The 13,173-nt window shown below is 30.4% G+C and overlaps 2 protein-coding genes across 2 annotated transcripts in view; one reads left to right on the forward strand and one right to left on the reverse strand.

Moving 5' to 3' along the window:
- Window positions 1-13,173, reverse strand: part of LOC107447477 (medium-chain acyl-CoA ligase ACSF2, mitochondrial) — a 68,085-nt gene that overhangs the window by 51,840 nt on the left and 3,072 nt on the right. Inside the window, exons 2-3 of the mRNA XM_087167519.1 lie at window positions 2,409-2,592; window positions 721-849 (exon numbers count right to left, since the gene is read on the reverse strand). Coding sequence (XP_087023645.1) covers window positions 721-849; window positions 2,409-2,592 — 313 coding nt within the window. The remainder of the gene's footprint in view (window positions 1-720; window positions 850-2,408; window positions 2,593-13,173) is intronic.
- Window positions 1-13,173, forward strand: part of LOC107437589 (uncharacterized) — a 236,234-nt gene that overhangs the window by 49,365 nt on the left and 173,696 nt on the right. The gene's annotated exons all lie outside the window — the stretch shown is intronic.

Raw genomic sequence — 13,173 nt, forward strand, 5'->3', positions numbered from 1 at the left:
GGCGTCAGCGTGACGTCAACGTCCCGCTGACGCCAACAAAATACTGGTTTGTTAGCTCAAGGCCTGGTTTCTTAGAACTAGCGCCTTATCTGGGCGTCAGCGGAAAGTTGACGTAGGACTGACGCCAAAAAAATACTTTTTTGTTAGCTCAGCGTGAGCAGTTGGTCCAAAGCAGACATTATCTCTCATTGCGCATGCGTTAATAACGTAAACAAATATTTATTTTGAATTTGTATTGATTTTGTTTTTGTCGACCAGTGTTTTAGAGAGCAAATAATGACTTTGTCCAAGAAAAAACACATTATAGCTGAGCTAAATGAAGAGTGCTATGTTTAATGAAGAAGCTATGTTTAATGTCAAAATCAAAATCTTGGCTGATTTCAATGTGCTGTTGGATGTTGTCCGCCATTGCTTCTGTGGTTAACGTCACGTTGTAATCCAACTGCAGTTGAGTTGGACGGCAATTGTAGTTCAAGATGAGCGTTCGATGACGTATACTATCAAACTCACAAATGGACCAATCAAAGGTTAGCGCTGATTTCCAGCTGACGGCGTCCTGTCCTAAGAAACCAGGCCTTAACAATCAAACAGCTTTGGATGTTTTCAGTTACATGGTTCGCAGTAGTGATTCATTGAATTTCGATAACGTTTTTGTCTTTCAAAAAATACACCTCTTTGAAAATTTTACAAGAAAATGAAAATTGCTGAAGGGCTTCTTACCGCTATCAAACCAGCTTTAGCTGCAGCATATTGAGCTATTGGCCACTCGATACAGTTCGGGCTATAAATACCCAGTCTATCACCTTTGCGCAGACCACACGCTATCAGACCAGAAGCTAACTTTTCGGCCTAATAAGGTAAAAAACAACAGTAAATTTATTGATGACACAATAGTTAATTCACTTATTTTCTGAGCATGCTTGTTCCAACACATCTTTATATGATTAAACTATTTGAAGATGAAGGGGTAGGAGAAATGCTTATGACAATTTTTCGCAAAAATGTCAACCGGATTGCCATCTGTATCGTTTTGAGATGAAAAATTAATATTGTGGAAAATCGGTTCTCCTCGAGGCTTATTACATAGTGAAGGGAAAAACGATTCTTCGTCGCCATGAAATTCGTTTTTTCTCACGAATTACAACCGTTCTTTCCCCTTGATCTTCACTCTTGTATTCCGTGACAAATTTACTCATTTTTAAACTACGTCATTAAAAAACAATTCTTTTGTCGATTTGATTTCTGGATAGATAAACACACTTTATGAGTAGCGTTTCAGTCATGGCTAAGAGCGGTATAAAGTGAGACAACTATTATTTACTTTTTTAAATGAAACTATAGTTATTAAAGCGCATATTGGGTACTAAATTATTCTTCAGCTACAATTAGTAAGTTATTCAAAATTAGAATTTATGTTGAGATGAATCTAGAGTTTAATGAGCCGGAATTGTCTGAACTGAGCCAAACGTAAACGGTGCTGCGTAATTTAGCCAAGCTGTAAGAAGGGTGATAGATATAAATGGTTAATTTAGCAAAGGAGTAACTGTCTTCATCTAACAAATTTAATTTCAAACTTCTCACATTTGCAAAGTTATCTTTCGATTTATAAGTATTCGTAATACCTACAAATTCCACCATTATCACCTTTGCAATAAAATTTTAGTATAAGTTGCAATGGTATATAACCAAAGAAAAGAACTAGGCACACATTTTCTCACAATGAAATCAAAAACCAAATCTGTATTAATGCAATAGATATAAATGGTTAATTTAGCAAAGGAGTAACTGTCTTCATCCAACAAATTTAATTTCAAACTTCTCACATTTGCAAAGTTATCTTTCAACTTGTAAGTATTCGTAATACCTACCTTTGCGCGCAGGTCGTCGGGCTACCGAAGCGGGGGTGGCATCCCCTCGGCAGAAGATCAAAATTGTGATGGCATGTCTTCGGATCATCCTCCGGGATGTTTCCCAGACCTTTGCCAATAGCCCATTGTGCAGCTCTAGTGCGACGTAAATTAACAACAACATCGTAATACCTACAAATTCTACCATTATCACCTTTGCAATAAAATTTTAGTATAAGTTGCAATGGTATATAACCAAAGAAAAGAATTAGGTACACATTTTAACGCAATAAAATAAAAAACCACTATATTAATGCAATGGAACTTAATGGGATCTTCCCATTGAATATATTTTAATTTTTAAGGCAATTAAACATTTATATTCAAAATATTAAAAAAAAACTAACAGCAATCGTGGAGGTTGGTGACAAAAGCGAGCAGAGCTGCAGTTTCCTGTTATTTAACAAGATTGAAAAATATTCTTAAAAAGCAATGTTTGTATTGGCGAGAAAATTTTTTTTTTCAATATTGACAGTTATTAAACTGAAACTGTAACTGTACCTCATTTCTGGCTTTCAAATAGGTCTTAGAAATCCCTTGATGATGAGAAATATGTAAAACATGATCTCCATAGTCATCTGCAGCTTTGTCCAAAACTTCCCCTACAGTCAAGCAGGAGAGTGGCACTGTTCCATTCTTGAAAAAATAACTTTTACTAATGGTAGGTTGAGCATGGCTGAAGCACCTAAAAACGAGTACTACATAAGGCTACATACACCCTTGTGCAAATTAATTGAAACAAACTCAATAAATTCAGAAAACTAAGAGAAAATGCTATTTTATTTAAATTTATAGAAACTCAAAAATTTTTAGTACATAATATGATCTCCACGACACTTTATTAACATTTGGACACGATTCGGCATGGATTCCACTAATTTTTTACAGTCATTTATAATATTTGTGTCCTTGTACCACACATGAATTAACGCCGTGATTAGCTTCTCCATAGTTGTACAGTCCGTATTTAATCAACACCTCCTAGAAAGAACAGGCCTCAGCACGGGTTACCATAAATATCCCTTAGTAGTCCAAACGTAATGACATATTTTGTATTTTGAACCACAGCGCAGCTTAGTACCCCGAACGTAGTGACATCCTTCTTATTTTTCGTCTACTGCGCAGTTAACTTCGTCACATCGGACTACTAAATTGATCCGTGCTGAGGCCTTTCTACTTCTAGGAGGTGTTGATTTAATAGGCGATTCTTGCATATGGCCCAGAGATTCTCAATTGGGTTGATATCCGGAGAGTTCCCTGACCATTCCAATGTCTCAATTTGATTCTCAGACATGAATTTCTTGACAATTTTGAACGTATGGCAAGGAGCTAAATCCTGTTGAAAAATCCCTGTTCCATCAGGGTATCGTTTCTTCAACTCTGGAACAACTTTTTTTACCCAGAATAGTAATGTACTGCTCAGAACGCAGCATACCGTCAATAGACTGCAAAGGTCCAACCCCATTGTAACCGAAACAACCCCAAAACATCTTCTTTAAAAAACACGACAAAAAAAGTTTATTTCAATTAATTTGCACAAGGGTGTATAAAATTGTTTTTTGCGTAAAAACTTGCAGTACTTAATGGAAATTATTTTGGGAATCGGAATTTCTTCTTTACTACAGACACAGCCTCTTTTCAGTAATGAAGTCTGCATAAAAAAGAAGCGGTACTAGAAAAGTTTATAGAATTTCAATTCCCCAGAGAGTTTCTAGCTTGTACTATTATTTTTTACCGAGTACATGTTAAATATTTATTTTTCTCTTCGATTAATACAGTATTGTATATTTTTTATATCCGAAGACCATGCGATTTTCCAATCTAGCGGCGTTCAACACACGTCTCTCCTGCTTCGCATTTTCTTAATAAATAAATAAAAATTTGATTCTCGACTTTTTTTAATTTAGGTATCAAATTTTAAAAGAAATAAATAAAAGCTTACATTATAATTTTATTTTATTTTATGACCGCCGTTGAACAGCCGATCCAATTTTTGGGTTTACGACTACTAATGTTCAACGCCGTAGCCTTGTAATTTTGAACCCTATCCAGAAGACAAGGAAACTCCTGGATCAGTACCCCCAGAGGTATTGATTTGTTATGGGAACATGGAGGACTTTGAGACTCGACAGATTTAACGTGCATCAGTCACCATCACACGGGGAGTCTTCGACCTGCGGGGACCGAACCCACGAACTCTTGCACATGAGTCCGGCACCCCACCGACCAGGCTATCCCGGCCTAGTTACATTATAATTGCGACCAACTAACCAACCAAGAGAAAAATCTCCGAAAAAAAGAGTCGTTAAAGGTCGCTGGCTTGTTAATTGGCACCCTTTATAAGCCAGGCCTGATTCGATTGCTTAAAAATGGGAATTGGATGAGAAAAAATGTTTTTTCCTTAAGACGTTGATTGTTTTTTTCAGGGTTGGGAGTAGTGCTACTCAATATTACTTAACTTTTTGCATTTTATGGGAATTCGAATAAAAATTAAATAAAATAAAAATGGAATCAAGTGAGAAATATCAATAAAAGATTGAAAGAAGTGTAGGGGAGAGTGGGGCCATTTGTAACAGGGTACGATTGTAACAGAGCAAAAATTTCGAGTGTCGGGTTCTAGATTTGGTTCCTAGGTGGCGCACAAGGTGTATTTATTAAATCTACATGTACTCCCCTGATGGCAACCATTTTTATGTACTTTCGAAAGAGTTACATCACAAAAGATATTTTCACGCTACGCAAGTACTTTTTTTGGTATTAGAATATTATATTGTAGCAAAGTAATTTTGTTTAAACAAATAAAAATTAGTAACCGAATATGTAAGTGGACACCTTAATTAACATTTCAATTAAAAAAAATATCAGTTTTGTTAATTAACTAGCATTGTTTTTAACAAATGAAGCTGAAATGGCGTCTACACTGTAAAAAATTTCGAGCTATGCTGCACCAAACATTGGTATTAATTTGCTGGCTACATAAAGTCGTGCTCTGTTTTACTATATATTGGTGCTTTCACTAGTTCACTAGTTTCACTTATATTACATAACCAAGTTAGTTTCACTTTTTCACTTATATCACTTTTTCACTAGTTTCACTTATATTACATAACCAACGAGAGAAGGTTGCACCAAAAATCGGAATTTTGAAAGAGCCTAAAAGCGGCGAAGGGTTGCACCAAAAATAAGTGTTTTGAAGGGAACTAAAAATGGAGGAAGGTTGCACCATGATTTGGTATTTTTAAAGTGCTAAAAAGCAGATAAAGTTAGCATCATTAATAAATATTTATTGAAAAAAGGGACGATAATTTAAATCAAATAATAATTAAATTATTTAAATCTATAAAAATTAATAAAACTATTTTTATTTCAGATGTGTTATGTAATATATATAGTATATATATATATATATATATATATATATATATATATATATATATATATATATTAAATAATACATCTGAAATAAAAAGAGCTTTTTGAATTTTTATATATTTAAATATTTAAATTATAATTTGATTTAAATTATCTTCTCTTTTTTCTATAAATATTTATTAATGATGCTAACTTTATCTGCTTTTTGGCGCTTTAAAAATATTTTCGTTCATATAAAAACTTTTTCTTTCTTCAAATTGATATATGTAAAATTTGAATAATTTTTTACATTTCATTTAAAGCACGAACAGATGCTATAGAGTTAATACCGCATATAAATAAAAAGAATTTTAATTTTAGGCTGAATCAAATTCTTATTACTATGTAATTTGAAATTATTTTATCATTTAAAATTGAAAATATTACTTTCACAAGTAAAAATTTATAAAAAAAAGTAGACGAATATTGTATTGGTCAACCCCCAATCTCTAATTAAGGAAACATTCCAATATTAATTACATTGGCGTATGGAAATATTAAATTTGAAGTAAATTAAGAAATGTAAAAACAATGAAATAACTTGGAAATATTAACAAAAAATATACAGATCAATATTTAAACATAATTTATTAATTTACAATCACTTTGATATTTGTATACATAGGCAGAATGTAATAATTTTTAAGCAAAGTCTTAAAATTTAAATATATTATACTTTTTATACATATCACAGCATTCATTAAAAAAAAATATTCACTCAGAAATATGATCGATAGTATGTTTTTGTTACTAAGAGAGTGCATTCAATTCAAACTTATTTTAAATTTACAGTAATTTAAAATAAAAATTATGTTATGCCTCAATGTTTAGAGTTTGGAAATTTGGGATCATCTGAAAATAATTTTCTATATTTTAATAGGATACTAAATTTCTTGATATAGTCTGCCTCATCTGAATTAAAATCTACAATATAGCTAAATTACTTTTTTACAAGCATAATTTACTAATTGATAAAAAGAGAAAAATTTCCCACAGTTTGGAAAAAAAATGCTGTAATTTTTTTTATTATAAATTAGTAAATGAAGGTGAGTATTTGAGAAAAAATAATATTTTTATTACATGTTCATTATTATAGATTTTCTGGTGCTATTACTTTAACTATATCACATTTTTTAGTTGATTGTAAAAAACACAAGATTTAAAAAGATTACACACAAATAAAATTTTGGAGCCTATTTACAAAAGAATAATTGTTCTTCCAAGCACAGGTTCTTCATTCTCAAAGCTTGAAACTATACACATTCCTTGTTTGTAAGCTGTTCCTGAAACTAGCACTTTTCAAGTGTGAAAAAACTGTTTATAACCTTCTGGAATTCTGGTGATTTTGGCAGAATAAATATTTTTATCAATAGGTTCGGCACTAGGTATAACAATATTTTTTCCTGGGTCTCTTTCTCAATTAAAATCATCGAAGTTGTTGGTACCTTTATGCAAATGAAAGAAGATTAAAAATAATGTAATTTATGCTAATAAAATGTACAGAAGAAACAAAATTTGAATCCTTACTTTTATAAAACATAGAAAGATAAATCAAAGCAAGTAACATTTTAATTACTATTTTTAAAATACAATATAAAGAAAATTGAGAAATTGTAGTTCTCATGTAAAAAAAATGTTAAAACATTTCACTACCTTAAAAAGCAAAAATTTCGAGACCAACTATTTATACAAGGGGGGGGGGATTTTTATCTTAACCTTCCTTTCATCCACAGAGATCCCGGAAAGGAAAGAAAGATATTGATATTTTAAAATATTATTATTATTATTTTTGTTAAAATGCGCTAAAGCACCAAAATAGAATTTCTCCACTTGAGAAATTGTGAATTAAATTTTATGCAGAGCGGCACAGTAAAAAATTTGCTGAAGGAACTGTTAACAGTTAAAATAATAAATGAGCAAATTGATCATCACTTGTATAGATAAAAGAGTTCGTGTTGAGTCTAAGAGATTAAAACTCCACATGTATACTGTTTGTGAGGATTGCCTTTTTCACTAAAGGTCTTTTGTTTCTTAGAAGCACATATATTTCAGAATAAAAAACTTTCACTTTTGTAATTAAAATGAAACTTTTCAAAAAAAAATAATTTAAAAAAACAAAACCAACTGTAAATATTATAAGGAATACGTAAGACCTTTTTGAGGATCAATGAAAACGTTCTATTTCATGGTTATATTATCCTTCCCCTCACCCACAAAACACAAATGTGGGCTGAATTAATATACATAAAGCTACAAAAAAATAAAAAAGATAAGTAAAAATAAAAAAAAAAAGCATAGAAAAATAAGTATCTAAAGCAGAGTATCTATGGGTATCAAAGTATTTTTTTATTTGTATTTAATAAAAAAAATATATTTATTATCTTTTTAAATACAATACTTTGCTTCATTGAAATTTTTTTTCTCTTAGTTAAAAAATATTAATAATAAAATATATTTTAAGAAAAAATTATAATAAGAAATCAGCTTATTTCTAAATGTTCTAAAACAATTCTTATTCTTGCAGGTGTTTTGTTCTAAATTTCAGTAAGGTATTATTGGCGAATTAAAAAAAAAAATATCGCTTTGTTTTCTTTAACGCCAATATTACCCACTATGTTTTTCTCCTACCTCGTGCGCTCAACGAACGCAAAGAGAAATCTAGTTTCCATGACAACGGTTAGTATTAATTTGAGGTGAATAATTCGCATTGAAAATTTTACAACAGAAGCACTTTAGAGTGTATAGGCCAAAATTCGTGTAATTATGTGACATTACAAACGAAAATGAGCAAAATAGAACATGAAAATCAAAACAAAAGCAGAGATATTGATAAAAAGTTTTAATCCTAACAGAAAGCACAAACGAATTTTTTTGTTCGGTAGAATGAAATAAAAACACGAACCTAGAAAATTTTCACCGGCAGTAAATTTGGCGGAAAGCTATGCTCCTTTAGCCAAATAAACAGTAAATGCACTTTCTGTGCACATAAAATCGTTATATCTCCTTATTTACTGAAAAAGAGCTAATATAGATTTTAAAATATTTAATTATTCATACAGCGAAACAGTTTTCTATAAGAAATTTGAAGCTAAGACTTTCAGAACAGACAACAAAATTTTTAAAGTTGATATTAAAGAAATGAATTGTAATTAATGCAAATAATTAAGAAAAGTTTACTTACCTTCAAAAGAAATTGAAAATTTCAAAGACAACTTGCATGAGATGATATCAAGATTCAACAACAAAATCGTCCATCTTGTCAACAACTACAAAATAAGTCATCTGTCACGTGCCTGTCATAGTACGAAAGTTAGGTGCAATCGATTGCGCCATAAACGCATTTCTTGATCATATTTTCCAATTTATGGTGCAACCAAGAAAAAATAATTTTTGATTTATCCTATTTATGGTGCAATTAGCAAACTTTGCACCAAGCATTGGATAAACATTAACCGAGATTTTTTACAGTGTAGGGAACAATTGTAACAATAAGTAAAGGGACGATTGTAACAGCTGAAAATAAATAATCTTATGTTTACAAACCATTACTTAACTCTTTAAGAACCACCAATAGTTTCCTATATCATTTATATTATGCTGCATGTGCATTATTTTATTTGACACCTTTCACAGCATAAATTAAAATATTTAACCCCTTAAAGTTAAAAGTTTAACCCTTTAGGTCTCTGCTCCTTATTATTTTTACTCCTAAAATATCACTACTATTTTGATCAATAAAAAAATATATCACAACTATGATAATATGTATAATTAACTATGTTTTAGTTGAATTTATGTACTGTTACAATTGACCCCGTAAGTGGGGACAATTGTAACAAGTGCACGACTGTCAAAAATTGTTAATAACTAATATAATAACATTTAAAATCAGGTATTTATTTATTTTTCTAGTAGAGGATAGTCTACTTTACTCGTCTGTCAATTAATACTAATAATATATTGGATTTTTTTGTTAGTTCAAAATAGTTAAGTAAAAAATATTACAATTGACCCCACTTTCCCCTACTCCTCCTTAGAATTTCAGAAAATGCACATCTCACCTCTTTTTAAAATTGAATCTCAGAGGTAAAATTCAGTTTTTCAATTGAACGTTAGAGGTAGTCTTTGCTTTCAAAAGCAAACAGTAGTTTAAATTATTTTTTTCATTACGGTAACTTTTTTTTTTCATAATTAGAGAACTTAGGGGATTATTTCTTAGTGACATTTAAAAAATTCTAGACGTTCTTAGTGAAATTTTAATAAAAATATATATTTGAGTCTTCTGAATGAAATATCTTATTATAGTTCGAAAATCTGTCTTTTGGTAGAAAATTAAAACACAAAGAGTGCGAACAACACAAAATGTTAATTGTGTAACAGCCTTTTTCTAAATGTTTAGCAGTGTTTCAAAGCTCTTTTGCTAAGGAAAGTAAAATAGCCATAGCTTAGGTGCCTTACACTTGATGTAAAGATATGTATAATGTTAGGCTATAAATATCATCTTGCCGTAAAAAATTACACGAGGTTTAGAACGAACAAATAAATTAAATACTATTTTAAAAGTTATTAAGTTCTTTTTTTAAACTCGCCCATTTCACGAGAGTTTTTTTTTTTACCTAGATAAAAATAATTAGAATCAATGTCAATCAATAGCATATTTTTCGTAATTTCAATTTTTACACATTTTTATGAATTCCTACAGTGCAACGTTTGAATAACTTTTTAATATTATGAAATTAAATTACGTACACTTTTCATTTTACGTTTTTCGACCTTTTTAGAATAAGCACAGAGGGCTCTAGCACAGGGATCGAAGAAATTCAGAAATTTTACCCGTCCCCGAGGACGACTTGTCCAACAATGTACCCGTCCTTCTTTGAAACTAAGCCGCAGCTTCTAAATAAATAAAAATATAATTTTCTCTTATTTATTACAAAGATTTTTATAAATTACACTATGAATTAGTAGTTACTAGGATTACAAATACTAGGATTACATTATACAGTAATAAAAGAAATACTAGGTTACTAATAGTAAAACCTAGTATTTCTTTTATGAAATAATTTAAATGACAAAGGTCAAGTTATCAGAAATGTCAATTTATCCGAGGGTACAGCGTTTATTAAATGAATCAAATATGACTTTTGCCAGTTCCACAATCAAGCCAGTGATTTACAGAGGTTTCTGCACAAAAATCTGAAAGAGGTTTTCCATTTAGGTGGATGTTCCTAATTGCGTTTAACGCTTACGTAATGTGTTCTTTTGTAAGTTCATTGCTGAAAAGCCCCTTTCAACGGCTGCAGTATTCCCAGACAGAGAAAACATCAATCCACCATGAGCAGTATGTTGCTGTACGGAATTTCTAGATTAGAGGGTCATTTTAGAAGTGAGCGCGTGACTCTTGTAAGACAGCAAAAATTGAAAATATATTACGAACATTAACGGGAAAATGGCTGTCCGCGCGGACGTCGGATTCGAGAGATTCGTTGTCCGCGGGAAATTTTTGACCGCCGAGGACGGGCGGACGGGCGGTTTTTCGAGCCCTGCTCTAGCTAAAGATTCGCTTAACTTGAACTAGAAGTCATGAATAACTATAGCAAACTTACAGCAGTTATGAAAATAGCAGATTATTCGTTTAAAAAATAGCGATTTTTTTTATGTGACGGCAGAACTTTTGAAAAACAGCCTTAAATGAGAGTTGAATCGCCAATTGAAAAGCTTCCTGGAAGAATGAAGTAATTTCATGTTCATAATTTAATTAGAACCAAAAGAAAGTAAAAAGACAATAGTTTTTATTTAAATACACTTCATAGCTTTAAAAGAATAGTTTTAAAGTTTTAACTTTAAAAGAATAGTTTTTACTTACTGCATAGGAGAGCAGCGATGTTATACGCAGTTGTGCCTAGTACGGGCCTTTCTAAAAATAGCCCCCTAATTTTATGAGACACTTTCTTGCCGAATGTGATCTGACTCAATGTAAAGTTCTGCCATTTAAATTGATAGATATGTGGCTTGCAAGAAATTGAAAATTTTTGTAAAAAAATTATGCTTTCAGAGCGATTCTAATTATTTCGTTGTCAATTGTGCAACTCTTAGATATGTATTATGTTAGTCAGGAGTTTTATATTTTTTAATTGTATATTATAAAATTGCAGTTAGCAAAGTGAATTAAAAATGTGGAAGTAAGTTAAAACATTGTTTAAATATCTTAACGATAATCAATGTATTTCAAACATAGAGATGAAATATAATTAATAGCGCACATCATGTTAAATTTTGTCATAGTGAAATCACGTGACTGTAGAGCAAATCGAGAAAGAGTATTTTCAACCTTTCACTTCTCCTTGTTATTTCAATGGAAGAAAATCAGTTATGGAAATTTAAAGCCAAAAACCTTTAAATAGGGTGATTTATTGTGCCTCAATCTGTTGCACGGAAATGTTTTTTAACTTCATTTCTTTCACGGATAAGTTAATTTATCCCTTTTTTGAATTACAATTGTTTAATTTATTATATAAATGAACTTTTAGAAAGTTCTTTCTTTCCTTAATACATCAAATTAATCGCGATTATTCAATTTTATTCATTTTTAAAATCCAAGTTTATAATTTTAAAGCTATCTAACGAGTAAACATAAACGAATACGAACACAACTAAATCATAACGTAAAAATTATATAAAATTATTTAACATTAATACATAATTCTTTTTAATTTTAGAGCAAAAATGCAGTAGGTGAAGTTGTTGTTTCTTTCCTTTTTCGTTTATTTATTTTGTTTTAATTTTTTCGATAGAAAGATCTCTTTTATAAATTTTTTTAATTTCAGTAACTTGCATTGGTTTAGTTTTGTTTTTAACCCACATTTGCTCATACAAAAGTAAAGTTATGAAAGATTAAATACAAAACGATTCGATAAATAAATCAAATACAATCATTTAAAAATATCAAGTCGTTCTTCAATTGAAATCGTCACCTCTTTATTAATTGCAAAAGCACTTGAAAAAAATCGAGAATTCTACTAGAAGATGTTTAACCTAAGTGTAAGCGGATTTTTAAGTGATGTAGCATTTTATCTCAATTTTTAATTTATTTTTAGACTTCACGACAGAGCTAAAATCTTTTCTTATAAATGTTTTGAAAAACTTTTAATGCACGGATTTCCCAGATGGTTTTCCCAGATGCATGGACTAATATTTAAGCGCTTTTTTTATATAATGAAAAAACTCCCTAAGATTAATTCTAAAACATGATATGCATTATATTTCTTTTTTCCAATATATAAAACAACATTAGATGTAATTGTTATTAAAAAAGGTCTAACGCAGGTTAAAACTAATAAGTTACATTTAAAATTTTATAATTTAATGGGAAAAAAAACTTTACTTTTCAATTTCCATTATAAATATGGATGCTTTTGCTGGTGCAAATTATGTGAAAGATATAAATATTTCAAACCATTTTTAAAACTATATCCGTAAAATGTTATCGCAAGATATGTTTTCACCATTTTTAAAAAAAAATTAAAAAAATTAAAATGTTTTTAATTTTGTAAAAAAATAAACAATTTAGTAAAATTTATACATTTTTTCCGAAAAATGATCCTTTATTTTATTTCTGCGAAAATCGTAACGGTTCTGAAGCTTTTAACACAACACGAATCTACCAGGAAAGAGAACTTATCTCAACTGTCAAACGAGGACCTTCTTTCTCGCCGAATGGAAGAGACCACGTGACTGTAGGGACTCATTGCGACGAAGAGTGATGAGGAAATATAACGGCAGACTTGCGTATTACAGCTCATGGTTCCAAACGTACGGTGTTAAAAATGTTCATTGGTTAACAATCAAAGATGAA

The sequence above is a fragment of the Parasteatoda tepidariorum genome, chromosome 7 (genome assembly GCF_982258835.1).
Source record: "Parasteatoda tepidariorum strain Cologne lab strain chromosome 7, Ptep-v5.0, whole genome shotgun sequence".
NCBI lineage: Eukaryota > Metazoa > Arthropoda > Arachnida > Araneae > Theridiidae > Parasteatoda > Parasteatoda tepidariorum.